Source organism: Aythya fuligula, chromosome 2 (genome assembly GCF_009819795.1).
Source record: "Aythya fuligula isolate bAytFul2 chromosome 2, bAytFul2.pri, whole genome shotgun sequence".
In the NCBI taxonomy this organism is placed as follows: Eukaryota; Metazoa; Chordata; class Aves; order Anseriformes; family Anatidae; genus Aythya; species Aythya fuligula.
The window spans coordinates 106,541,912-106,569,354 of NC_045560.1; the positions used below are offsets into that span (position 1 = coordinate 106,541,912).

The window sequence follows — 27,443 nt, forward strand, 5'->3', positions numbered from 1 at the left end:
ATGGGGGGCTGAGTTAAAGCAGTCTGAGCCATCCCTTCCAATTCCCTATTCTTAAAAAAAATCAAAACTGTACTGGAACAAAGGAAGCCACTCCCTTTTATGTGTAGGTCACCACTCGTTGCAGATGGATGTTTGTCTCCTCTTTCTGGTGGTTATCAGAGCTCTTTGGATTTTGTGCCCCTCCTTACACACCACCAGAGACCCCATCAGCAGCAGCTGCAGCATCTTCCACAGAGGGGTGACTATGTTCAGAAGCTTGTAGTATAAAGTCATGTTATAATTTGGCAGGTAAACAGATTTTTGGTGCCCTACTGCCTTCTTCCCCGCTTTTAATGCAGGCCTGTACAATTCCATAAAGCCTGTGCTCACGTAGCTACTGGGAATTTTCATCACTGTCCCTGAGAAAGAAAACTGGCTGCTTGAGTACTAGCCAGCTTTCAGAGACCCAGCTAGGGAAGGTGTCCGGAGGATTGTGAGTGCTACAGCACTGAGATACATGTAGTAGATTTTACAGCTCCTGTGTGCAACGTTTAGAGAATGTGATAAAGGACTCTGGGTTAAGAGGAGAACAACTATTTTAATCTAAAAGACATCTTCATTTCCTCGTAGGAAAAAAAATCATAGCCAACACCAAAGAGGAATCCTCATTTTTAAGAGACCAAAATCCTCTTCAGGAAATGCAAAATTAAGATTATAAATAAAATAAGATCTAAATGTTTCCTATCTGTTAGGATCCACAGGAAGCTTGATTCTTCTGTTAGAGCTGGCACCTACCCAGACCAACAAAAAAATGTGTTTTAATAGCATTGAACCTGTGATCCTCTACGATAGAACAACGTCCTTAAACAAACAAATGGACCTCTGAAATGCCCCTAAAACTCAAAATATGATTTTAAGGAATAACACTCTTCACCAGAAACATTCATGTATATTGTAGTCAGAGCTGGAAGTAAAAACAATTTCATGCAAGAACACCTAATCAAGTTAGTAGCATAAAGACCAGGTTTTAGAGGCAATTCTAAAACAATATATGTGTGTGTGTGTGTGTGTATGCGTGTGTGTTTCTATTAGGAGTCATAATACAATAGCATAAATCACATTGTGGGGAGGGTGCACGTTTCAATTCATTTATTAGAAAATGAAGGCTCAAGTGAGTATGAAATCTTGATGATTTTTAAGGAAGTTATAGAAGTAGGTACTCAAGAAGTACAACTAAGCAAATTACATCTATCATACAGATCACTAGAAGTTAGGTAAAGTATCCTTTCTATTAAAGATGATGCCTAAGCATACGCAACTTTGAATATAGAAAGAAAATATTCTATTTTTAATCATTCATATAATTCTTTCCTGGTATCAATGCAACACTAATGCATTTCTTTAGCCACATTTTCAGTGCCCTCAGCTATTCACTACTACTGTACTTTCATTTGCTGCTTCTGAAAAAGGAGTTTGGGCAACAGACCTTAACTGAGCAGGAAGAAAGCAGCAGCTAACCCTACAGCAGAGGTCTCTGACTTCTTCCTTGGCGGAGCTTCACTGACCCCTAATGGACAACTTCCATCAGTGCGCCTGCCCCTAACAAAAACCAAAGCCACGCTGCAAAAACACACAGTACTGAAAACATCTTGTTTCAGCCTAATATGAACTCTGCCGCTTTGACATATTTACAGCTCCCATCCAAGACCAGTGTACCTATTAGGATACCACCTTCATGCCCTGGCTATTTGAAATACAAAGAAGAATACGGTTAGAGGTGAATAAATCCTACGTTTAATGGGGTCATTCTGACGACTGGTTATGACAAGGCTAATTCAACGTTTTTAAAACGAGAGCACAGTGGTTTTACATCTTCCCACAAAAAAAAAAAAAAAAAAAAAAAAAAAAGTTAAGGTCTAATCAACACTTTGAATGGATCCATTTATACCATTTTAAAAGGAAGATCTGCAATCAGCACAATCAAGAGCCTTTATGAACAGCAGTAGTAATTTGAAAGAGTGCAAAGATTTCTACCTTCTCTCCCATAAGTAACTACACCTGCCAATAGTATGGCAATGAGCAGTTTTCATGACATGAATAGGATTCTCTGCTTCAGTACAACTACTACTATTTGTAAAGAATAAAAAGCAAACACAAGAAGGGAGAAGTTCACGCTGGTTGGAGCACTCCCTTTCTTTCATTCACCAACAGCAAAGATGAACTTGTGTGAATGAGTTCTCAGTACAGGAAAGCAACCAAGCTGGAAATGGTCCGCACTCCCTATTCCTCTTCAGGCAAAAGTTTCTGTTCATGTGCTTTCTTCACTAGCTTCACTGCTCTACTCCCCTTTTCCTATCTACCTTCCCACCTCAGAAATGGAGCTGCTATAAATCTCCCCACTTCACTGAGATTTTGACACACCGAGGGGTAAAGGCATCGAAGAAGAGGGTCACAAAGCTCCATTTAGACAACCTACAACAGTAGTCCATAAGATAACTATTGGCTTCCAAGGCTAACTGGATTCATAAGAAATTCTTCACATACTCAGACCTACTTCATTCCCATTCTTGCTTAAATCTAGCACTTCAAGTAGTGATCAGTTGGCAGCATCACTTTCACAAATGATAACAACAAAAAGGCAAACCAATTATGGCAAAGCCTTCACTGCCAAAAACTCCTGCCCCTTCAGCAGAGTGACATAAATTAAGCATTTGACATAAATGAAGGAATGTCGAAGTCTCCAGCAATGGCACAAACGTGCAGTCCTAAATTTGCTTTAAAAAGTCACCATACCCTGGCTTTTAACTCCCAGTCCTTTCTTCTTCTGCCTTCTCTTCCTCTTTCTTTAGAGGCTGCAAACGCTGAAATCAGTTGTGTATCTCTGTTCTGAAGAGGCAAAAGATCTGGTGAACAGGAGAAGCAACCATCACTGCTCATGCAGCACACAGCATGACAGTACATGTACTCAGAAAATAGCCGTGACACCTATCGAGTAAATCAAGATGTGCTAGTGAGCCAACAGTTTTCATTTTTTTCTGTGTTGTGACTCACTGCTGCACAAAAGAAAAGTTTCCAGCCCTTCTACTTTTCTTCTATTCATCTATAAAGAAATGACCTGGTAACTCAGCCCACTGGTTGAATGCCCATTATAGGCAGATCTAAAACTCTTCAGAAACATGCAAATACCACATCAGTCTCTGGATAGAGATGAATTTCATTTTTGGTAGAAGACAATGCTAATTGGACGTACCACTCAAGTTGTGCCATTTCAATCACTTTCTGGATTAAATCCTAACCGCACTGAAATCAGTGGCAAAACACCCTTACATGGCCATGACCTACCTACCATTTTTTCATGAAAATCAAGAAACCAGTGCTACTTTGGAGCAGATATTACTGTCCTACTTCAGACAATTCTTTGATTTCTGATCACTATGCTAGATTATCAAGAGACACTGCTGTGAATTTTTGTCAGCATGAAGAAACTGCCAGGGACAAGTGTAGTGGTAAAGCATGTTGGGCTCAGTATTAGAAGAAAACCATTTCCACAAACACCCAGAAGCACAGAAATGGATTACTCCAAACCATGGCTCCTGAAGAACCATGATCTGCTAGCACAAGCTAGAACAGATTTACAACTGCAGCTAGTTCTCCCCTTTTCTTCCTCCTTTGATCTCTCAATGGTTGTGCAGGCCATTCTAGCAATCCATCATTAAAGATCTACAAGGGTTGGGCTGACAGATGAACTTCTGTATGAGGAAATGGACAGCAATAATATTTTCCCCTCCCACCCATCCTTCCACGCCACACTGCAAACGCTTGCTAGGATGTAAATTAACTTTATCTTGTGTAAAAGTTGTAGAGATCAAATTAGGAGACAAAACCCACTTCAGGATTGTATCATAATGGATGTGAAGCAAACAAGTTTCCTGAACTTTTTATGATTTCCAATGAATCACATACACACACTCTTAGATAAATAGGTGTCTCAAACGCAATTATTTTTCATTTTTGATACAAGAGACTGGGATCCCAATTTACCTACATACAAACAGAACATAATTACAAGAAGAAAGTTTATCTAAGTCAGATTTCTTAATTTTTATTAAATCCAAAAACCGCAGGAAAAAAAATCACAAGTTTCTAAGTACATATAAAAACAAATCAGCTAAAATAGAATGGTTGTCAAATTAAAACTCAGTTTCCATAAATCTTCCTTCCCTGCTATTGCCCACAGTATCATCAGAAATCCTACAAGTGCTTTAGAAATTGATTTCATCTTATCAATATGATAGTAAACCATAAGTTTACTATGTAAAAAAGCAAACTGTTTAGGCACAAGGTGGCAGAAGACATAAGCACAAATATCAACCATGCTTCCTTAATCTGTAAGTATAAATCAAAATGTGCTAAAGACCTGCATGGTATTGTATTCAGAATGTCAGAGCTCACTCAGTAAAATAAGGGATCAAAAAATTTATTATTACTTTTTAAAATGCTTTTTACAGTTCTGTGTGTCTTTTTTCCTTCCCTAAAACACAGAGAAGCTGCTTCAGGCAGTGGTATAGCTTACTGTTCAGTGCCAGTGTTTTGGCTAGAGGAGTGGCAAAGGTGACAAAATGGTTCCAGCACCAGAGAATGAGAAGTAGAGAAGCTGTAGTGTGAAAAAGACTGGTTAATATTTGTGTTGCCAGTGTAATTAATAGCTTTGCAACCGCCTGCTAAGATGGCATGACAAGCAGTCACATGCTACTTGAAGATATCGGCTGGGCTAGGTCATCCCAAGACAGCAAGTATCATGGTGAACAACTAATGCTTGCTGCTCTTTTAACTAGACCTAAAGGAACTGTCAAACAAAGTTAAATAGTACAGAAATTAAAACAAGAGTCGTTCCATATTCTAGATTTTACCTTTTACCCATAACTTGATACTTGCCATTCTAATAACAGGTGCAGTTCCACTGTCATTCATAAATACAAAATTTTATTTGCACTTCATTAGTTTAGAAAGACCACAATGTTTTTCAATACCACAACATTCAGGACACACCAAGTTATTCAAATATGTAACTACTGATTTACCACAGCTAAACTAAACAGTGCATTTTAATAAAAGATATACCAAAGATATAATTCACAAATTCATTATCAGACAAAAACCTAACACAGTATTTGCTTGATGGGAATATTTTCCACCATTAGGAAAGAAAATCATTTCACCTTAGTTTCCCCTCCCCCAACCCTACAGATGTCCAGACAAATACACACATATGTTCCTTAACACAGGAAAATGCATTACCTTAGTATTTTTTTTTTATTTAAAGAATTTGTCTAGGACAGCAGCATTGCTTTTTATACCTTCTTTTAGAGCTTGAATATATCTTCATTCTTTTATTTAAACTTATTGATTCTTGCAATTAAGTTTATGCTTATGCAGAAAATTATATATGCAATTTGAGAGTGCAATCTTAGATCTGCACCAGATGTGATGTCTTAGTACACAAAGAAAGGGTTCAGCATTAAACAAAATAAATAAGGCTGCCAAAAATTAAACTTAGCTTTCAATAAATCCAGTCAGCAGAGGATGCTACAGCCAAAAATGTTTTCACTACATTAAAATGAAACATAATGCTGATTATGGAAGCTTTGTACATAAAGTCCTCTGTTTTAAAAAAATTTGTCTTTAAAATAGTTAGCAAAGCACCATATACTTATCTTCATACCAGAAGAGCTTCTGCCTGCCTGTTTATAATAACAAGAACTATTACAACATTTATGTCAAGAATAGGTATAGATTTAACTTCTCCTCCTCCTCAACTGGAAGTGTGGTAAATCCCAACCAACTGTACAGTATTTATAACACCGGGGCAATGAATGAAACATCATTGTGAGGGAGAGGGGTAATAATTAAATGTTATATAGCTGAATCCTACACAGGATTGCATATTTGCATATTTACAAGTTAGTGTGTAGCTCTGACTCGAATAACAAAGTGCAACAAGAAACTGCCAAATGATTGTAGTGCAGAGTACTATAGACACTTTCTTTACCCTCCCACTCCTATTTTTCACTCTGTACGGAGCAACAAGTCAACAGCAACGGACATGTGGCCTTGGAGGAGGCAGTTCTGGTGGGATTTCTGGCTCTGGTTGCAGGGACAGGATACTGTTGGACAACTCATTTCTTATAACATCCAGTGGCATCTTAAAGAAAAGAAAAAATCACCTGTAAACAATCATCTGTACAGAACTCAGCGGGATGAAATAGTTTAAAGAGCGTAGCCAGCCAAAGCCTTCACTTAAGGATTTTTGGTTCTTATTAATTAGCGAACTACATTAGAGCAAATTGTGTTAACAATTCCTTTCAGAAAGAAGTTGCAGGACCCTATCAAAATAAAGTCACTTTCGTAAAAAAAAAAAAAGACAAATTACAACAGAACTGCCTGCACATGAAAGCAGGCAAATGTACAGTCAGACACTGATATAAGTGAAGTTATAGGAAGTAGGAAGTGCAGCAAATAGCAGCAATTTTTAACCAAATTCAACATCAGTATTTATTAAGTGAAACATACAGCAGAGTCTGCAAACTACATCATGCCCACTACACATTAGCCTCGCCTGACAGTGTGCACTTACCCTGTGTCCTCCCAACAAATACAATCAGTGATTCAGTATTTAAACTCTGACCCATTTATGTGGTCACAGAGACTACCACTTCAATATTTTACCTTTTTCAGAATGTCATCAACAAGTTTTAGAAATATTTCATCCACATTAAAATTATCCTTGGCACTTGCTTCACAGAACCGCATCCCAGTTATTTGCTGTGCAAACTGATGGAAGAGAAAATAAGGTAACTACACAAACAGCAACTATACATTCCTTATAAAGCCTTTAAAAAGTTTTCTTGAAATCTGACTGGACTTAAATTCAATTAATAATCCTGAATCTCTAAGGTATAGCAAATATTGCCAGATATAGCTAATTTTCACTTAGAATTGGTTTAAGGAAAAGTGTGTTACATTTTTCCAGACTTAAATCTGAGAAATTCATGTCTTCAGCTGACATGGATTACCGCAGATTGCCAAAGAGTAATAGCTTCTGAGAAGTTTCATTCTCAACCTTATTATTAAATGCACAAAAGGGGAGTACAGATGTACTCAATCAGCCCTGACTCCCTAACAAAATTCTTAACTTTCCAATGTATGATGGGTAGCTGAAGGAAAATGCATATGTCCATAAAACAGTGCCTTGATCAAGATGGTGCTATACGTATCATGATATAACATACTCTCTTTTCAGTTTTCTTACCACTTTGGGAGTTGGAAGAGAACAAAAAAACATGGAAGCAAAGATGAGCTAAGTAATCAAGTAGGACTCTTGCCTATCCTAAAATAGTACTGAAAAGCAAATCCCTGGAAGAAGACAAAGATGTTCTGAATGGGCATATTGCTACTTAAAGCATACATCTTTACTACATCCTTTATCAGAGTCTATTTGCCAAAGACAGGTATCCCCTACACTACTGTGTACTGGCCCAACAACCAGATTTGTAGGATTTTTATTTTTTTTTCCTTAAACAGCAAAGCCATACTGCTCCAATAAGAAAGAAGGTAATTGCACGTTGAATATAAAGTAGTAAATACCATATGGCTTTTGACAGAACATCACCACTCTCACTCAGTATGTTCCTTAGACCCAACAGTCTGAGCAAGAACAGCCATGGACTCTCAGCAGGAATATCACAGCAGTTTTGGTTCTCGCTGTAACTCAGAATTTGTTTATACTTGTTCTTACCTTTTCTCCCTGCTGTCGAGAAATCTCTCGATCAACTTCACAGTCCAGTTTATTTCCAACTAATAGAAGCTCCGCATCTTCTGACGCATACTGCAAGTAAAACATTTTAGTTAACTAGACCTATAAATGTAAGACTTTGTAATGCCAATGCAATATTAACAACAAAAAGGGCAATTCCTTTACTAAATAAGGACACATTCTACACAGTCTGTTATGTCAAAGTACTTCCCAAACATTATTTCAAGAATTTTCATCTTCAACTTTTAAATACCGATTTTAAAACATTACTTGAGAAATGGTTGTTCCAGTTTGTCTGAGTGAACGTAGTGACTTATTTCACAGACCAAAATAAAACATTTATTCATTCTCCAGCGCATAGGCAAATGCATAACGTCTCAGATCTCCAATGGCAATTCTAACTAGGACAATTCCAGTCCAAGGATGCAGGGACTGACAACCATTTTACAACAAAACACGTAATTATTAAATTCCTCCTAAAAGAATCTAACATAAATTAGCAGTTGTTAGTTTAATAATCCTACACATACACTGTTAAAAGTCTTACAGAGTTCCTTTGAGAAAAGGCTTCTCAAAACAAACAAAAAAAAAAGAAAAAAAATACATAGAGCCTACCTTATCAATCATTTTCATCCATTTTGGTAAATCATCAAATGTTTCCTTCTTGGTGATATCATACACCAAAATAATTCCCTTGGCACTTCTGTAATAAGCTGAGGTAATGCTGTTGAATCTCTCCTGACCTGCTGTGTCCCTAAGAAGCAGCAGCAAACATTGGCACAAACATTTCACTGATTTGCAAAGTACACAATAACTTTGTTTCTATTTTAATAAAAACACCCCTCCCACTCATTACACACTATATTGAAGATCTCCTTCTATATGTGTGAATTTCAGGCAAAAAAATGGAGCAGTACTTTCAATCACAAAAAGTTTTCACATCGTAACTACTTATTCCATACTAACTTCACCAAGAAAGGCCACCAAACAGTTCTACATGCGTCTGAAAATGAAGCTGTCCAATGGAATGAAGCTGTTTTTGTGGGTTTTGTTGCTGTTGTTATTTTTTAATAACCCTGAAAAAATGAAAAAAGAAATGGAAACATGCTTATCAAACTAACAGCTGGACATCCAACTATAAAATGAGCAAGGCATTGATCATTATGATTTGAGCTTTCACGGTCTTGTTGGATCAACCACTGCAATTCAGCTGTGGTTCTAAGACTAATGCAGAGGCTACCGGCAGAAGTGAATGAAAGAAGCAAGCAGCCACACGGCGTGGCTTCTGAAAGCGGATTACTGGCTTTCACACTTCGACCTACTCATCTGAAGCGTCCGAATAGCACTTCCAGTCCTCATTTTCATCATTATAGGCATTTCTATCAGGTTGCACTTTACACAGGAGACTATTTTCCATCAATGACAGCGCTTTGCTTGTACTAGCTATAGTTTATATTCCAAAGTAGGTGATACAAACATATTTTTTACTGAACACCATTATGGAAGATTTTTGGCAGATATGCTAAAAAAAAAAAAAAAAAGCTGGTGTGTACTGTAAGTCTTAAAATGTGACTGCTATCATGAGTGGAAAGTAAGTAATACAGTGCTACAAAGTGATCAAGTATTTGCCGCTTGAGTTCAGCCCCCAGAATTAATGGGTAATTTTGAAATTTTACTGTAGGAGTAAATTAAAAGATGGCCAAAATTCAGAGTGGATGGGAGAAAATGTGCATCTGCAGGGACTCAAAAGCTCAGAGGGAACTCTCTTCAACAGCCACATTTTAGACAAAAGGAGGATGAATTTGGGAATGAGATTAACAATGGAGAGCTGAAAACACTTGTTACAAAAAAAAAAAAAAAAAAAGTTATGTTCACAAAATACCACACTGATTGTCCTGAAGAATTCTTTTAAGGTTTATGCACAACAAGCAGTAGAATGAACTACCACAAACCTATCTTGCTCTTCACAAAACCTTTAAGGATCTTAGATAAGCAGCTTTAAAAATGAAGCACTTGACTTTCTCCTGAAATTGCCACAAGTGTGCTTGATAGCAACAAAACTTTGCTAGCAATTTCACAAAGTAAACACTGTCTACTAGAAAGAGGTTTGAAACGTCTGCCTCACAGCCTGTGGAAAAATATTGACTAAAACTTCACTGCAAGTCAACATCATCGTGTTGTGGAGCTTGGGGTAGGGAGGCCGAAGAGAACAAATTCCTATTGCATCCAGTTTTGTTTTATTTTTAGTCATATACCATTCTCCACTCAAAATGTAAGAATTACATTCAAACAAACCTTTGGGACTGTACAGAAAGTGAAAACAGGTAGCCTGTTTCAAAAAGGCCAAGCTCCTAGCATGTCAGAGCAGTTTTAGATGGTTAATCGTTTGCTTTCTTATTGCTAATGAAGCATTTTCATTAAAGCAATACAAGTTCTGGCAGCTGAGGTCACACCGATAAGTATTACTCAAAACAAGTAATTTGATTTTTCTCTTCCCTTCTTTGCTATGGTGAGAGTTGTTTTTGACAGGCCCTTTGGAGGTTCCTTCCGTGAAGGACTTGAGAACCCTATTACGAACCGTTGATTTTCCACACATGGATAATTTTGCTCCAGTATTTATGCACAGACTTGTCAGAATTAGGATCTCATGGAGCAGCCTCTGCCAGCTTCTGCTCACCCAACCTACTGACCAGGTGTGGTAGGGATGGGATCCCTCCAGCTCCATCGCTCTGCACAGACATAACCAGCTGGCAGGTGGCAGGGCATTCCCTGTGGGGAAGAAGGGATGCATCAAGCCTGGTTGTGGCCAGACTAATGAAAAAAGTTGCCTCTTTTGCTGGCCAGTCTTCCCCTCTTCCGTGTGCCCTTTTCAGAGCAAAGAAATAGAGGAGCTGTTTCAGAGCGGCCTGGCTGGGCCTGCAGGCCCACGTCGAGGACTTGTAGCAATTCCATCAGCGAGGGGCTGCTTCTGAAGTACCAAGGCACTCGTTCATACATTAGAAAAACACAGGGGGAAAATAAATACACTAATGCTCAGCTACCCTGTCTGAAGAGACTAATCAACACGTTAGATAAGCTGAGGTGTAAGCAATGAAGTCACCTACACAACGCCACTCCACCTGTCTCCAGCCCCACGTTCCCCCAGCCTGCTGAGTGCTTTATCTCCAAGTCTATCTGGTGTTATCAGCCTCTCCTCACCCCGCAACCTCAGGTGCTCGAAATGTTTATAGCATTCCCTGGCAGCTGCTCCTCTCCGTTGCCGTACCCTCAGGCCCTGCACTCCTCGAAATATCCCACACCTTGCAGTCTGGCTTGCTGGCTAAACAAGAGGCTGTGGCTGGTTCAAAAAGCCACAGACATCCTGGCGGCCCACTGCATGTGTTAAATGGCCAGATGGCCACTAATTGTCACCTGCCAGTCGTACTGAGCATAGCTGACTTGCCTTGCCTTGCTCTAGCAGTCGTAGATGTCCACACACTTCACGTAACCAACGCGTTGACCGCTGCATCAAATTTAAGTGAAGCCCCCCCCAGCAGGTTTCTCACTGTAAGCATGATCTTACAACCCTTGTTTCCTTCAAAAACTGGAAGAAAATAAGCTGAATTTGCAGTCTCTAACATTACCGTAACACTGTATTAGAGAAAATTGGAAAATTATCTCTGGAATAAGCAGTAATCAACAGCGGGCAGCTAATTTCGAATGCAACCCCAAGCTGGCTGAGTAAGCTGCAGAGGGAGCATCAAGTTGATCTTACATGTGGAAGCTTTTGTCTTCTACCAGGTGCCATGGTCCTTTTCTTTTAAAAGGAAAAATATGCAGTAAATTCTTCCAGCACTGAGTAAAAAAATAAGTCCAAAAGCAGAGCTGATGTTAAAAGCATATCTACCTTAAATGCCTTTCCTTCATGTGCTGTGCTGGAGAAATTAAGTTAGTTATACTGTTCTCATCAATATACTTCACTCCCACAGCCAGAGCATTTTAGTAAGGATAGCTACTAAAGAACCAATAGAAAGCTGCAAGAAAAAACAAGAATTATGTAACTGCACTGACTGACAGTATTCAATTTCACAAATTTCGTGAATGACACTAGGCGCTGCTAGTTCGTTTCTTCTCTGTAAGGATCAACAGAAAAGAATCACTCAGTCCAATGTCATTAAACACAAGTCCAAACAATAAGTTACTACAACTTGATCAATGATTTGGTGTCACTGAGAAAATACACCAGCTGAGTCTTTTTTTTTTTTCCTAATACTAAAACCAGTTTTCCTTTATTGATTTTTCAAGGACTTGTTTTAATGGAAAAAACACTGATATTTCCAAATCGTACTCACAAACACACAACACATGACTCCTTGACCAACTACAAACTGTAATTTAAAAAAAAAAAAAAATCCTCGCTTGTTTTTCTGCTTAAGTAACAGAAACTAGACATCACTCCAAAAATGCAAACAAATGTTACACCAAACAAAAGCAAATTAAAAAAAAACAAACACACGAAGCCCATTTTCAAGTGTTGACTTGCTGCATTCTCATTATTTCAGACTTCACTGAACACAATACAAATACAGCTGATCTTCATTAAGATACTTTTGGATAATTTTTGTTTTACATAAATATTCTCTATCTAGAATAGTTGCTTGAAAGACAGACTCAAAATTGTCCTTGGCTTGGAAGTTAGATTCATTTTTTAATGAGTAGTGGTGTGAAGTAGTGATAGAGGGGGATGTATTTTTAAACAGAAGTTAAAAAAGAACACTTTCTCGTGCTTTGTGCATTTATGGAACTTGAAGGCAACATTTTAAGAATGTTTTATGCCCTTTTAGAGGTTAATTCTACCTGTCATGCTGAGCTTTTCCTTCCCATAAATTAATATATATATATATATAGATTTACAATCTTTTATTGTATGGAATAATTTATTTCAGAGGTACTAAACAGCAGGAACTGCATTCTGTTACGTTTCAGGACAGATGATCTTTTCCTCAGAAATTTTCCAGGAGGATAATTGCCCATTAGGAAGGCCTGAGCTGGCAGAATCAGAACTCTTTATGAGAACGCAGCAGCCCAAACTACCTTCAGAAGCAAATTGGACAGTTTTCTTGCCAAATCAGTAAATTTGTAGAGCTACCAGAGAGCTCCCCTGGCAGACTGGCAGGACGTAGCACAGCGGCACGGCACCGCCGCTTCCAGCAGCCAGGTGCCTTCAGACAGGTAGCCAGGGCTGGCTAATTCTTGCTTTAGGCAAGTGCCCAGATGGCTCAGGGGACAGGGCATGCTCTGATCCCCTGCTGTCCCTCCTGAGCAGCCCCTGGCACACCATGCTTCAAAGCGTCAAGGTGTGCTTCCTACATTTCCTCCAGTTTTCAAGCTCTGAAAAAGCTCAGCTGCTCAGAGTCACTTCCCAACTCAGCCAATAGCTCCAGTTACTTTACCCACAGGCTGACTGCACCACACACTGCTTCTCAGGGAACAAGAACTCCTTTCGGCCCAGAACTGCAGCACAGAAGCAGAACTATTGCACCTGCTGCTCCTGGCAGCCCAAGGGGCGCTGCTGCCCTTCAGGTGGAACAGAGGAGGTGGATGCTACGTAACATCTTCAGTGCTGCTCTCCTATTTTATATCCTAATGAGTAGCAGGTTGTTTTCTGACTGAAAGGCAGAAATAGGGGAAGAGGTACTGTAGTTAGGAGTGATTGGATAGGAACAAATAAGCTAGAGGCAAGAGCAGAAGCCTCCGTGATCCTCAAGTGCGCAGTATCCACTTGGAAAGGAACATGGGAGACCAAATTGTATGTTGCCGTACTAACAGCAAGCAGGTAAAAGCTGCTTTCAGATGGGTGTCTTGCACACCTAGTTGACTGATACATTCACAGTTCTCTGCTGTTTTTTCCATAACTTTAAGTGGCAGAGGTCTGTTGAGAGCACTGCTGGCAGGGCAGTCAGTGAAGAGACGGGTCGAGTGACCACTGAAAAAGGCGGTACTGAAATACCAAAATTAAACCAAAAATAAAACAAACAAAAATCCCAACCTGTTCCTATTTGATTTTTGAAGTAGAATTATCACAACTAAAAAAAAATAAACAAACTTGGATGCTTCAAAATGCAACCGTAGTCATTTTTAGAAAACAGATGTGCAAAAAATTTACAAATCATTTGTTTACTGAAAACACATGTTTCTGTAGCAGTTACTGTGATCTTTGTATGTAAGGACTGCCAGGAAATATGAGGCAACCTTGCCTTTGTGTAGGTATGAAAGGAGACTGCATTAACCATGCAAACTCAAGTCTGTGTTTCTAAATTTCAAATGCTTGACTTTGTAAATTGTTTTCTTCTTTTAATCTAACAACTGAAAGTATAAAAAGAGTTAATAAATAGGCCCAGCAACATACACAACATACTTCAGGACAAATTAGCAAAAGGAGGGGTTATCTAATTGCTTTTCAAAAAATTTACTAGTATGCCATGACAGTTTTAAGGGTTAGCTGTAAGAAGAGCATTTTAACAGCAACTGTTGGAGAGAAAGTGACATGTGGGAGCAGGAAGTTGTACACATGGATATTAAAGTACTTTAAAATATTTCCTCTTTACAACGTGTTTTGTTCACCATTTTCGCAGGGCTTTGCACAGGAATACTGGTCACGGTTTAGCAAGCTATCAATTTTTAGTTTTAACTTTCCTGTATCCTACTGGCACATTCTCAGTATGTGGAAAATAATGGTTTAAACATCTCTTTTCCAACAAAGCTTCTCTTCTATAAAGTGTTTATTCGACATGAAGGAATCAGTTGACCAAGTTTGCACATTTCACAGCAGAATTTCACATTAGGCACACGGTAGCATCTCCATATCAAAATTCTTTGTTACCTCCGTCAGCTTCAGCAGACCCTGGCTAACAATTGCTGGCTCAACTGCCAGCCTTGTGGTCACAGGTTTCCAAACAGGGACAGGTGATGGATGGAGACATGCCAGTAACATTCAAGTGTTAGGTGACTGATGACACCAAAGATGATGCAGCAGTTAACTCAGAGGGAAGCAAGACAGACACATGGTGTGACAAACAGAGTTGATGGTGACCTGCCAAGAGGAGTTAGTAAGCTCAGTTCACTGCATCCATGTAGTTAAGAGTGAGAAACCACCAGAATATCCCCAAAGTGCATTGAAGAATTATTTAGAGCTTTTTCCCCCTCTATAGATTGTTAGCAGCTTTAACAGCTTAACTACAATGCCAATTATGCATCGAGCACTATTAATAAACAAAGCTAAGCCTCTACATAGTAGCATATAAGATTAATGTATATTAACATAGCTGGTTTATTCTCTCGTAACAATGCTTATGTTCGCACTACTATGCGAAACAAAGGAGCTCTTAAGCTCAAAAATTCCTAAGCAATGTAAATTGTTTTAATCTTTGGCATGGGGAATTGTTCTGAGGAAACACGTAGCCTACTCCAGAAAAGAAAAGCTGAGCTCAGACATTGAGCTTTCTGCAGTAGGACATCAGTTCTAGTTAATGGGTACGGTCTTAGTTGTATGGAATCATTCTACTTCCCAGTGCTGTTCATAGTGGGTATAATTTACTTAGCCTTGAATGCCCTTCGCTTTCAATTATTTAATATAGCATCAAAGAAACAGCACTGCCGACACCAAGTTTTATAAAAACAGTTTAGGAAATATTTTACAGTTGCTTTATAATTGCTTTTATAACAAAAGTCAGTTTTGAATGGTCCAGAATTAAAAACAAAAAACCACCTTTCTCTAGCATCTATTTAACATGGTTCCTTTTGTTTGTAGAACTCCTACTTGTGCAGACAATTTCACACTTTTAGAAAACAGGGCTCGAGACCTCTGTGATGCATGAGCATTTCAGTAGTTACACTCATGTCCTATTTCTAATTTTATCTGTCTCCTCCTTTATCCTCACAAAAATCTAAGAGCTATTTGGTTTTGCTTAAGTCTTATGGGAACAGAGGAGAGGAGCAAAAGGGCAAGAGCTAAACCAGCTTATAACAGTTAATAGTATTAGACAAGCGTATTGATTCATGCTATAACATAAAAATTAATACATACTGCTGGTTGCACATTTACTTACCAGATTTGTAATCTAATTTTCTTTCCTCTTAGCTCTACTGTTTTGATTTTAAAATCAACACCTATAAATAAAATACAGTAAACAGAAAAGTAGGAATAAGAAGCAAAAGTAACGAGGGTGTAATTATTATTATTATTATTGGATTTTTTTTTAATATCAAATTTAAACAGTCTGAGCAAGCAGAAGGGTTTGCAGCACTATGGGGCACCTCAGGAACATCAAGGGGATTTGACAACCGCTGTACAGTCTGTGTGCCACCCAATTTGGCAGCACCACAACATAAACCTTCCACTTTGTGCAGCACTCCCAGCAGCAGGTAAACCCAACGTAAGCGTAAAGCAACGGGTTGTTCCTCCCTTATCCACCCTGCCTGCCAAGGACAAGCCTGCTCTGCCTTCAGCTGGCACAGACGCCTTGGAGCATGAAGCAAACCCCATCCCTCCACACCAGTTTTGCTGCCTGTGACGTGGAACAACACACATCCCTCCCCAAGCTGGATGCTTAACATCTGTGAAGTGCTACAGCACAAGTGCTGGAACTGTGGTTGGTTTATGCAGTTTGTTAGCACCGTCATTCTTAATTCCTGCAAATATTTAGAAACAAACTGCTTAGATTTAGAGCGACTTTTAGAATTCCTTCTATACCTGCGTGGTGCTTTCATCCACCATATCAAAACTCCAGGCACATTTTGAATGCATGCTAAATATAAGAGATACAATCATGAAGACTTTGTTATACGGAAAGATTTTAAGTCCAAAAAATGCTGGCAATCAACACATAAGACACACTATGGTCAAACAATACCTAGACACAAAAGAATATCACCTCTCCCACAAAAATATTTCAGGGTACAGACGTCCTAGATTATCACTGTAGTTGTGAACTGTTTGCCTGATCATCTTAGTATACATTTGAATAGATTTTCACCTCAGTTCTTCCTGAGGAACACCATCCCTTCTAACAGAGCTAAATCAGAAAGGAGGGAAATAAAAAGACAAGAGGACATGGTTCAGACTGGTACACTTAAACTCACACAGAAGTGCAGAAGCATACTGTGTTGGAAACACTTTTCTCTCTCACATACAAGAGTATACCAAGCATAAGGATGACAGCGAATAGGAAGAAAAGATTTTTATTTCCTCCAACAAAAAAAAATACAATTTTTCCTAATGTCTGTCCCTGTTAAAAGCTAAGTGTCCCTTCTGATATTGCTAGAATCAAGACCAGACTATCATTTCTACAGAAGGAATTGAATTTGGCCCTCATTTAAGCTTTACAAAAGTCCCAAAAAACTGAGTTACAAAGAAAAAAAAAAAAAAGAACATTTTACATCCTGAAAACCAGTTACACATTGTTGACTTGGTGTTTATCTCAAAGTGCTTTTACAGTTGTGTCTGTAAAGCTGTTGGCATGAGATAAGTCAATCAGATAATAATTTCACAGTAATTAACTTGTTTTGAAAAATGAGTTACATTTTACGAATGGAAATAAAAAGATAGCTTTGACTCTACTTTTCAGTTGTAAAACAGGCTGTCACTATTTAGCTAGACTAAATATGTGAAAAAAATCACTGATCTTCATTCCCCTAAACAGAAATCCCTCCAAACAGCTTGCAGTTGTGCACTACATAGTGATAAACATGTTGGTTATCACCACGACAGTTATTCTCCTCCATGTCCTTAAAATTGCCTAGCACAGTTATTCACCAGTTCTTAGAGTTGCTCAGGACATGTGATATTTACGCTCCACTTCCCAAAATGTACCCCATTCATACTCCTGTGGGGTTTCTTGGGGAATACAGGAACCAAAGTAATAACCTGATTTGTCTACAATTTTAACACCAATTTGCAAGCATTTGTATGTGAACTGAGAAAAAGTATCACAATAATTAAAGTTTCAGAACATTCATGAATCCTAACTTTAAGAAATATTTGCTGGCACTTTTGAAAAACCACCATCTCTGTTAGAGTAAATGTTGCTGTGTTAGTGTAAATGTTAACTATTTCTATTACTAAATGCCTTTTCTCTACATAATTTCATTAAAACTATAAAATGCAGTTGTCTGAATGGCCACAACTTTGTCTAGTACAAGACAGATGATTTACTTGCAGAGGAGGTAATCAGCATTAACTGAACTTGCTTCAGACCTCTCCCTTCCTCCAGGAAGCTGGAATACAGCCGCCCCAACATCTCACCTCAAATTCCACTGCCACTATCTCATACAGCATGCCATGCGATCTGCCGCTCATCTGAGACCTCTGATTCAAATAAAATACAAATTAAAAAAATAAAATATAAAAAATATAAATAATAATAAATAAATAAATAAAAATAAAAATAAACAAATATAAAAAATAAATCAAACAGAGAAGTGCCTACAGCTGAAAAAGACTGTTTCAGAAGAGCACTCTTGAGATACTATTTATTATTTCAAAGGCAGGTCCTCCTATCAGTCATTTTAAGAGTCAAATCATGAGAAAATTCTTTGCTATTAAAGCTTGCAACAGACAAAACAAACTAGCAGGTTTTACAGAAGAACAAACTTCTCTGAAGCTGAATCATTTAACACTTATATCAGACAGCTTGCCAGCGCTACGCAAAAGTTGCTCAACTGATTTTTATAATTAGTAATGCTCAGCAAGCATCAACACAATGCCAAAGCTTCCCGTCTGCCAACACCGAAGGAAAAGTCTGGCAGCTTTCCTCTTGCAAATGAAGAAATAAATTCCTAAGCCCGTCAGTCTTCGGTACGGTGTTTCACCATACACCTGCCAAAGGTACCGCTTTGAGTTTACAAGCAAACTCGTAATTTAATTAAAATAATACACGCACGTGTCTTCCACTTGGACTTCAAACATCGTGAGAAAAAGTTCAATGGATCAAATAAGTTAGCTTGACTAAAGTCCATGAATATAACTAAACGTAAGGCTTTGCTATCCACATAACTTCTCCAATTACTAAAAACCGGAGGAAAAACTGTTAACAGTCCCAGGAAGTCAATCAGGAAACCCATGCTTTTTTTTTTTTTATTGCTTTATTTTTAAAGAAGTGCTTTGTAACGCTCCAGTACTGATGACAAGGATATTTGATAAATTCTTTAAAATCCCTGCTTCAAAGAGCGCCTAATGTACAGTTGTCCCCAGTTACATACAGCTCAGGAAAGCCCAGGGATCGATGATCACTGCTGGCAACAGCACCAAATCTGAAAAAAAAGCATTTTACAAGGGCACAGGATTTTAAAGGGCTCTCTTTACCTTACTCTGTAGCTTATTAGTGGTATTTTGAACATTTCATACAGAGCACAGTGCTTTTGTGGTGAAAGCACGTGAACTTTGGATTAAAAGCATGATTCATACAAATATGAGCACCTACTAAAACACGCACTCAGCTGAAGCAATGCTTTTTCCAGGAAAAGTAAAGGGCTACTAGACCACAAGGCAAGGAGAGAGGGGTTATTTGCTTATTAATTTATTGAGTCTATCAAACACACAGCTAGGCAAACTGTCTGCACTCCCTTCCAAAATAAACAGCCCGAAAAGAAAGAACAGGCACTCAAAATAGAAGCGCCCTAATGAAGCTCTAGATAAGGGCAAGTTGGTGACAATGACAAATCTCGTCACTGCCCCAAACTTGAGACTGTTCCAGACTGAAAAAAATCCACTAAAAATTTAGCCCGGAACAGATTTTAACATTTCTTGCCCCAAACAGGAATGAAAAGTTCCCTACCAAAACATAACTGAAGCACACACAACTGTGTCTAGTTTCTCCCTTTAAAGCTAAAGCTTTCTGTCCAGAAATAAAACAGGTAGTGAAGAAACTTCTCACAATGCATTCTGCATTTAAGTTTTAAATAATTTAATTTTTCTGGGCCTAAGTGGCAGAAAAAGGAAGTGGAAATGTTTTTGCTTAATGCACCGGGTGACCTTCAGAGGCCAAGATTTCCTGATCACACAGTTCAAGCAGGAGCTGGGAAAGCAGATGGAAATGGAGCACACAGCCCCCCTCCAGCTAAAATCAATTCCAACAGAGGACATTTTCAGAGACCCATCAGCTATGCACATCAGAGCCAGTGACAAATAATCAGAGCAGATTTGAAGAAACCCAATCTGTTTCAAAAGTCAGAGTTTGTGTCCTGAACCACCCGAAGCAAGAGAACTCGAAGACTGGGTCGGTTTGTTTGCTTTGGGCATCCGACAGCATTGCACAGAGACGTTTTCCTGCTTCCCTACAACCCGTGGCTGAGGTCATGGGGCTTCCCGAGGTCAGAACCATCCCTGTCACCAGCCTGTACGGTGTCTGCTACAATCCAGCCCTGCTCTGTGACTAAGGACTAATCACAACGCAGCTCTCGTACCTACAGCCTCCGGGAACTGCTGAAGCCAAAGAAAAGAGGCTCGGTGGCTTTGGTGCTCATTTCTGGGGGAGGAGGAGGGACAAGAACAAGGCACACGGGAGCGGAGAAGGTTGCTAAAATTGTTTTGGAAAAAAAAAAACAAAACGAAACATCATATTTAATTTCAATTGAAGCTGGAAGACAGGCAGGGAAATTTTGAGAACCACCAAAGTGGAAGTACCCCTTTCAAACTGCACATTATGAAAGCAAAGATCACAAAGAGATGAGGGAGCACGAAGCGTTAGTCACCTGTGAGCCAGCCTGGGGATTGCTTTAGAGGCAGGTGAAGCACGCCGTCCCTCCGTAAAGCTCTGCAGGGTAACTCTAGAGCCATTAACACGCGGAAACCTGAGACTGCTCGCCTAAAATAAAAGCCGACACAGACCTCGGCTGGCAACTGAACTACAGACTAAAACGAATCAGACACAACAACACGCAAAAAAGTAATATATGGGCAGTGACTACATGTTAAAGTACAATTATAATGGGATTTTAGTAATGTGACAGGGATTTTTGAATGCCTAATATACTGTTTATGGACATCTCAGGTGCTCGGTACTTCCAAATTCAATGAAATCGGAGGAAGTCATTTCTTTATAATTTTACTGTCTGTGAAAATGTAAAGTCCTTTAGAAAGTGTAAACTTTTTACACTATTTACAGTGCTAACTTCAAAGCACAGACCTAAATTTTGATAAACAGAATGCAGTAAAGGGGAAAATGGAACAAATAAGATTTTCTGGGCTTTCCTGAAAACAAAATATTACAAAGCTCCTGATTACAGAACGGAAAAACATCGTGAGCTACTGGTCTATAGCTACCTGACCTTGAAAGGACAATCAAATGCGAAAGAAAAATTAATAACCAGGACTCCAGATTTTTAAAAAGGCTGAATCTATTCCATCATGGGACTGGATTTTGGTGTGGGTACCGAGTTTTCCGTTCCTTAGATGCCAGGAGAAATAAATTGCAAAAGTGTTTGCTATAGGCTGTGAAACAGTTGCAGTCCTAATAAGCGGGAACATCCATCCTCTCCCTCATTTAAGGACAGCCCAGGGAAGAAGCGTCTCAGACATGTCAGGGTTTCTGTGATGAAAGGCACCCTACAGAGAGAGCCTCTTCCATTTCATGGGTCGGCTGAAAACACGAGCACGCTGCGAAGTGCGGGTGCTATTTCACCAGAGGAACATGTGAGTTCACAACTTCCAGAAAGAAATACGCAAGTCCATAACAGAATCACATGCCCACCCCCCTTTTTTTTTTTTTTTTCCTTTTGCTCCTGACACTCTCAGCTGTTCACAGCCCAGACTGAGTTTGACAGCTGCATTCCACTCGCCTTCCAAACCACGCTCCACAGGCGACACCGCTCAAGTGGGCGCTTCGTTTTTTCTCTTCTTTTACTTGCATATTCTCACATAAGCACCGACACAGGACCACAGAACATTTGGAGAGCTCTGCGGTGTCGATGTAACCCAGTAGCTGAACGTTTCTATCAGTTTAGAGCAGCAACTGGTTTACAAATGACCAAATCAACTGCAAATTTACTCCTTGGTAATTCAAAAAACAAAAAATAAAAATAGAAAAAACCTCTCCCCAATACCCTGCTCCTGAACCCTGATAATTTATACCACCTTGCTGCTACATTTTCCTATTTTAAAATACAGTTTTGAGCCCCTTCTGAGGGCTCAAATGGCTACGCATGGAAAATAATTGCTGACTCCACCAGATGCTGTGAAACACGCTTAGCTGACACGTACGCTCGGCACACAATTACTTGCTAGCTTCTTTCAGTTGTGGTCTCCAGCGTCGATTACAAGTGGCAGCGCTACTCCTGAAAGGTGGAAGGCAGCTTCCAGGGAGCACAGGCTTCTGTTGAGAGATGCATTTCCTAAACCCACGGTTACAGAGCCGAAAACAAACAGTGCGAGTTACTACACGCTCCCCAATTATCTCAAGGTTTTGTGTAAGGTTAAATGGTTTTCTGCGCGAGTTTCCAGCCTCTCCGCTCTCTGCTATTTGTAGTTTGTCGAGTAACTGCAGCACAACACTAATGAGGTATTTGTTAGTTTTGTTTATGCTAACCTAAATGTTTTGTTTATGCTAGCCAAAAAAAACCTGTATATAAGAATAGATATACATCCCAGAAAAAAATGAAGATAAGGGTTAATTCTCACATAAATATTTAAGATCATTGATCAGAACCTTCTTCCTTTTCTTTTGTACAACAGCAAAGATCTATCAGAATGAGTACAGAGCTGATGCGGGGTATAAAGCCAATACAAGGCTATCTGATTGCTACTTTATCACAACGTGGTAAAGCAAAAGACGTCTATTTCTACCCTTTCTTCCCTCTCTCCACCGCAGTTAAGTTTTCAGTGTCACCTTCTGGGAGGTGAAAATCTTCAAAGAAAAATTAAAATGAGTTACACTTGTCAGAAAGAACTCACAGACACATACAAGTGTAGCAAAAAATGTACACAAAAACGCTATTTTTCTAGTTAATGCAGGAGGTTTTTCCGAGGATCATCTGTAGGTTGTTCTTCATCTCAGATTACAGGAAATTATTAAACTTGCTTTCCAAACATAGGTTTTTATCGTGATTTACTGAAAGGTTACTTTTCAAGGTAATAGGACATGCAATGCTTACATTGCACGTGAGCTTAAAATATCGACAAGTAAAAAATTAAGGACCAACTTAAAGGGCAGTTCTGAAAAAATGAACACTTGATATTAAAATAAGGCCATTCAATTAAGTGAATATAATTAATATTATACGAAAAACTTACGGGAATGAAAACTACACATGAATGTTGTTACTCCACCTTTTAAAGGCTAAAAACCAATGAAGGAGGTTGAATTAACAACAGACAACCTATATATATATATATACACACACACACACACATGCATTTGTGTACCTATGTACTGATCTATCATGCCTATGTATTAAAAACAGAAGATGCCTTGCTTAAGGTTGCTCTGACAGAAGTTTAAGCTGAAGTTTTCACCATTGCTGTTGCTTATTTGTGGAAGTCAGGCATTTTGCTTGTGTATTTTAAAAAGAAACAATAGGAAAGAGACTGCTTGGATAAAAAAGCTACGGAGCTCTGTAAACCTGATGAGCCCCCAATGCACACGCCAACAGACTGTTTCACACTAGCATTAAAGCAAAGTGGAACAGGGTAAAAAAGCAATTTATGTGAAGTCACAGCACATTTGCTTCAAGTGGTACTGTGGTGTCCCATGAATAGCCTGCCAGGGCACCTGAACTCTTACATTTTTGAAGGCAAGGCTTCTTTCCTGGGATGCTTTCATGACCGAGAAGAACTGAAGGGTAAGACTAAGCCTCAGAAACTTTACATACTTGGCCAGCTTGGAAAAGATGAGCAGAGGAGCTCTGCTTGATCTGGAGAAGCAGGAGAGTCAGCCGCCTGAGAAGTGAGTCAGTGCAGGGCCTCCGGTTTGGGTGAGCAGGAACCTCAGGTTCTGAGATTAAAACCAGAATTTTGCCTGTGGCAAAACAGGTTGGAGAGGAAATAATACTGAGCACAGGAGCTCTGTAGATCGTTCGTGGAAGAAAAAATAGCATGGAGATTGATAGCGAGTGAAGACTTAGATACAGATAGGGCAGACAGCCGTGAGGGTTAAAGGGCACACAGAGGCCTTTGGAAAATAAAAGGACTCTTTATTATAGTAATCATAATAACATCACTACAGAGATCTGAATTAGGATGTATTTCTTTGGGGATAAAACATACTTTTGGGAAAATAATGAAGGGGGGAAAGAAGCAAAGGCAAAGACTCCTCCTTCACCACCCATCTTCAGACCTCCTCACAACCATGCCAGTATCTGTCCACTGACTCTGGAAAGATGACCCTTTTTTATGCCTAATTTGGCAAATTTGGTTTTCTTTGTCAAGAGCCTGAAAAACCTCCAAGTGATAGTCCTGGATCTTTCTCCTTTGTGAAAAAGGCAGGTGCATGGAGGTCAGATAAAGACTCATAAATGGGGAATGATTTTTATTGTAAAATAAAGTGTGTATATGTGTGTATATATATACATATATATAGTTGACAAAATTAATATAATGCCAGTGTTACCTTTAAATAAGCATTCTTCCACCATGGAAAAGAAGTTCCCTTAACTACTTTGGATTTAATGCTGGCATGAACCCAGCAATTTTACATCACTGTAGATAAGCTGTAACACTTCTAAAGAAAAGTTCTCTGCCCAAAGAAATAATAAGTTATAACCTAATAATAAGAACAAATATTCAAGCCTGGCATGTAAAATTGTAAACAGTGGCCTCTATTTCTCATTTGACAACAGTGTGCAAAAGTCAGTAAATATTTGAGCACAGTGAGTATTTGCAGTGCTATGTAAATAGCAGATTAAGTAGACACAATATTCTATGCAACTTAATGCCCAAAATAAATACATCAAAAGAATTTTAGATCAACAGCACATCGTGTGCCGTTATGAATAATGTGCCAAAATCTGCCAAGCTATTTTTGAACACTTTCAAAGAACTTCAGTGTTTTGAGATGAGACAGAAGACACTGATATGTTTTTATTGCAGAATTTTCTTTACCAATCTGGCAAATTTAGCCCTTGCAAATTAACATTAAAGTACTGAATCTTTTTTAATCTAATCTACACCTCCCCATTCATGCAGAAACACCCAAATTTTCCAATTACCTGGCATTATTATCCTAAGCAGTACTTAGAGACAAAAGTCAGCCAGGTACTTCTAATAAGCTTTGGACAAGGAAAGTTTTTGGACATCACTGTCAGAGAAGACCTCTGAGTAGCCTGCACATTTCCATGCAAGAGGTTAAAGTGTTAAATATTATTCTACTTAGCCTATAATTCCACAGGTTTAGGGAAAAAAACCAAACAAACATAAAAAGTAAGGTAGAGACCACTAATATCAAGGTAAGGGAGTTAATATGTATTTTAGGATTCTGTTTAAAATATGTCTTCAATCAGATAGGTAGATACAGCATATTTTAACTTCTTTTATCACATGGTCTTTTCAAATTTAATCTCGAGGTATATTCTGTTTACATAACTTCCCCTGAAATGAGATCAGTCACACTGTTTTCAATAATATTTCAAAACATATTCTACACTTCTTGAAAAGCACTGCAGTAAGTAGTTACAGAGAAAGAGTTTTATGATTTCAACTGCGTATCAAAGTCTGACCTCAGATCATTTCTGTGTGGGTTATTTTCCATCCAGCTAACACGTAAACAGAGGAGGTTACTTTTTCTTACTCTACGGTGCAAAACAGCGGGGTGCAAGCTTTCAGTCACGGCTGAGAAAAGCTTGTTCATTTAGCAGTTGAAGGATCTGGGGGAATCTCAACAGCTCTCAACTTTAAGTCAGAGGACCTTGCAAGAATGCCATTACTGTCAAGTCTTTCTTACATGTGTTTTGGCACAAGCTGATTTCCCTATGCTGCTTTATGTTGGCACACTTTGTACATCAAACATTACGTAATCTTCTGTCTAGCGGCATACCACCATTTATTTCCTGTTTTTTTGTAAAATAAGGAAGCTTCTCTGCCTCAGTCACTGTCTCGGTTATCTAGCAAATCAGTTTTGCTTTCAAGGCACCAGACTGGAAGTCTGGACCGAGGTCTAGGGCACGTCCTCTCACTTCTCAAGGAAACTAACACGAGGTAACAGAGAGCGGTCCGGCCCCAAAAGAGCACTGAATGTAGGTCAGCCCAACGGAGAAGCACACGAGTTCAACACAATACATAAACCTGGAGAACTTATAAAGAATACAGTCCACTGTCTAGTTCTTCCCTAGCTCACCATATGCTTAACTAAACCAGCCCGTCTACAGAAGCCCCCAGCGTTTCTTCACGACAACGCATCGCTTCAGGATTGCATCTCTGACGTGCTGTCACTTCTTTCTAACTTCTGAAAAGTTAAGTTACCTGCTTAAATACGTCAACACTAACAGGCTGCTAAGAAGGGGAGCCACGGCTCCATCAGATTTGAATTTTTAAAGGACCTAGGAAACAATAAGAACAAAAGAACTGACAGAAGGCACGTTAAAATGAAAATAAGGGTAACTGTATTATTCTGTCACAGGAAGATCATCTTGAAAAGTAACAATTTAGCTTCTAAAAGGCGATACACTCGCTTTCCATCAGACGCTATACCTTTCCCTACACGTCAAGCTGCAATTAAGCTCGGCACAGGTACTTTACAGTGACACAGCCTTAACAACCACCTCGCTGCAGCGCTTGGGAGCTCGGTCCCAAGAGCTGGTCTCTAATAACGCCGTCTCCCTAGCTTGCTTTCCGCCCTTTACACACTCAGGCATTAGGACAGGAGGTATTACGCTCCCTCAAAGGCCGGCACTGGTGACTAAACCGCGCGCAGGACGCCGCTCTGCAACACTGGGAAATCGCCTTCTGGTTTGCTGCAAGGGGGCAAAACACGCAGTGTACTCGAGAGGTGCTCTTCCAGAAACAAACCGTCAGCTCTTCCTCTTATCTAATATTGACCTGAGGTAACCTGGAACAGCATTTGGAGTCCCACCAGCTAGGTGTTGGCACTGCACGCCTCCCCACCCCTGAAACACTCCCGTTTCCCTACACACAACCCCACAGCCACCTGCTCCACCAACCACCCCGCGTTTCTCTTCCTTCAAACCCTGCTTTTTGCTAGCACCAGCGACGCAGGACACCACCCACCTCCCCCAAACCCATTAGGACACCGAGGACCCCCAACACCTTTCCAACCAAGGGCTTGTAGGGCAAGCAGAACCCCCCCCCCCAGGGGGGTGCCCCACCACCCCCAAACCCACCCCGGGGACATCGGGGCAGGGCAGCGCAGCCTTACCCACGGTGGACTTGCAGGCCTCGCAGAAGGTGTCGTCGGTGAAGCGCTCCATCAGGCTGGTCTTGCCCACCCCCCGGGAGCCGATGATGATCACCTGCAGCTTGAAGTCGGCGGGGCGCGGCGGCTGCTTCCTGCGCCGAGCCTGCCCCCCGGACAGCGCCGGAGACCCCCCCGCCGAGCCCGCCCCGAGCTCCAGCCCGCCGCCGCCGCCGCCTCCCCCCGCCGCCGCCCTGCGCTGCGGCAGCCCCGAGCCCGGCTCCATCAGCGCCGCATGCGGCGCCGCCACCCCGCCGCCCCCCGCCCGGACCCTG

General features: G+C 39.9%; 1 protein-coding gene across 1 annotated transcript; it reads right to left on the reverse strand.

Moving 5' to 3' along the window:
• Positions 1 to 4,940: 4,940 nt before the first annotated feature.
• On the reverse strand, positions 4,941 to 27,394 carry RAB12 (RAB12, member RAS oncogene family). Its single transcript, XM_032181723.1, has 6 exons — positions 27,133 to 27,394; positions 15,880 to 15,940; positions 8,408 to 8,546; positions 7,775 to 7,864; positions 6,706 to 6,810; positions 4,941 to 6,181 (listed from the first exon to the last, which is right to left on the reverse strand). Exons 1-6 carry the CDS (start codon positions 27,392 to 27,394, stop codon positions 6,068 to 6,070), a joined length of 771 nt encoding a protein of 256 aa, XP_032037614.1. The 3' UTR covers positions 4,941 to 6,067.
• Between the last annotated feature and the right edge of the window lie 49 nt (positions 27,395 to 27,443).

Coding starts and splice junctions, on each gene's coding strand:
- RAB12 (XM_032181723.1), bottom strand. CDS start 27,394: ATGGAGCCGGGCTCGGGGCTGCCGCAGCGCAGGGCGGCGGCGGGGGGA. Junction 6,811..7,774: donor CTCGACAGCAGGGAGAAAAG/GTAAGAACAAGT, acceptor CTCTTCCATCAG/TTTGCACAGCAAATAACTGG. Junction 6,182..6,705: donor TTGATGACATTCTGAAAAAG/GTAAAATATTGA, acceptor CTTTTCTTTAAG/ATGCCACTGGATGTTATAAG.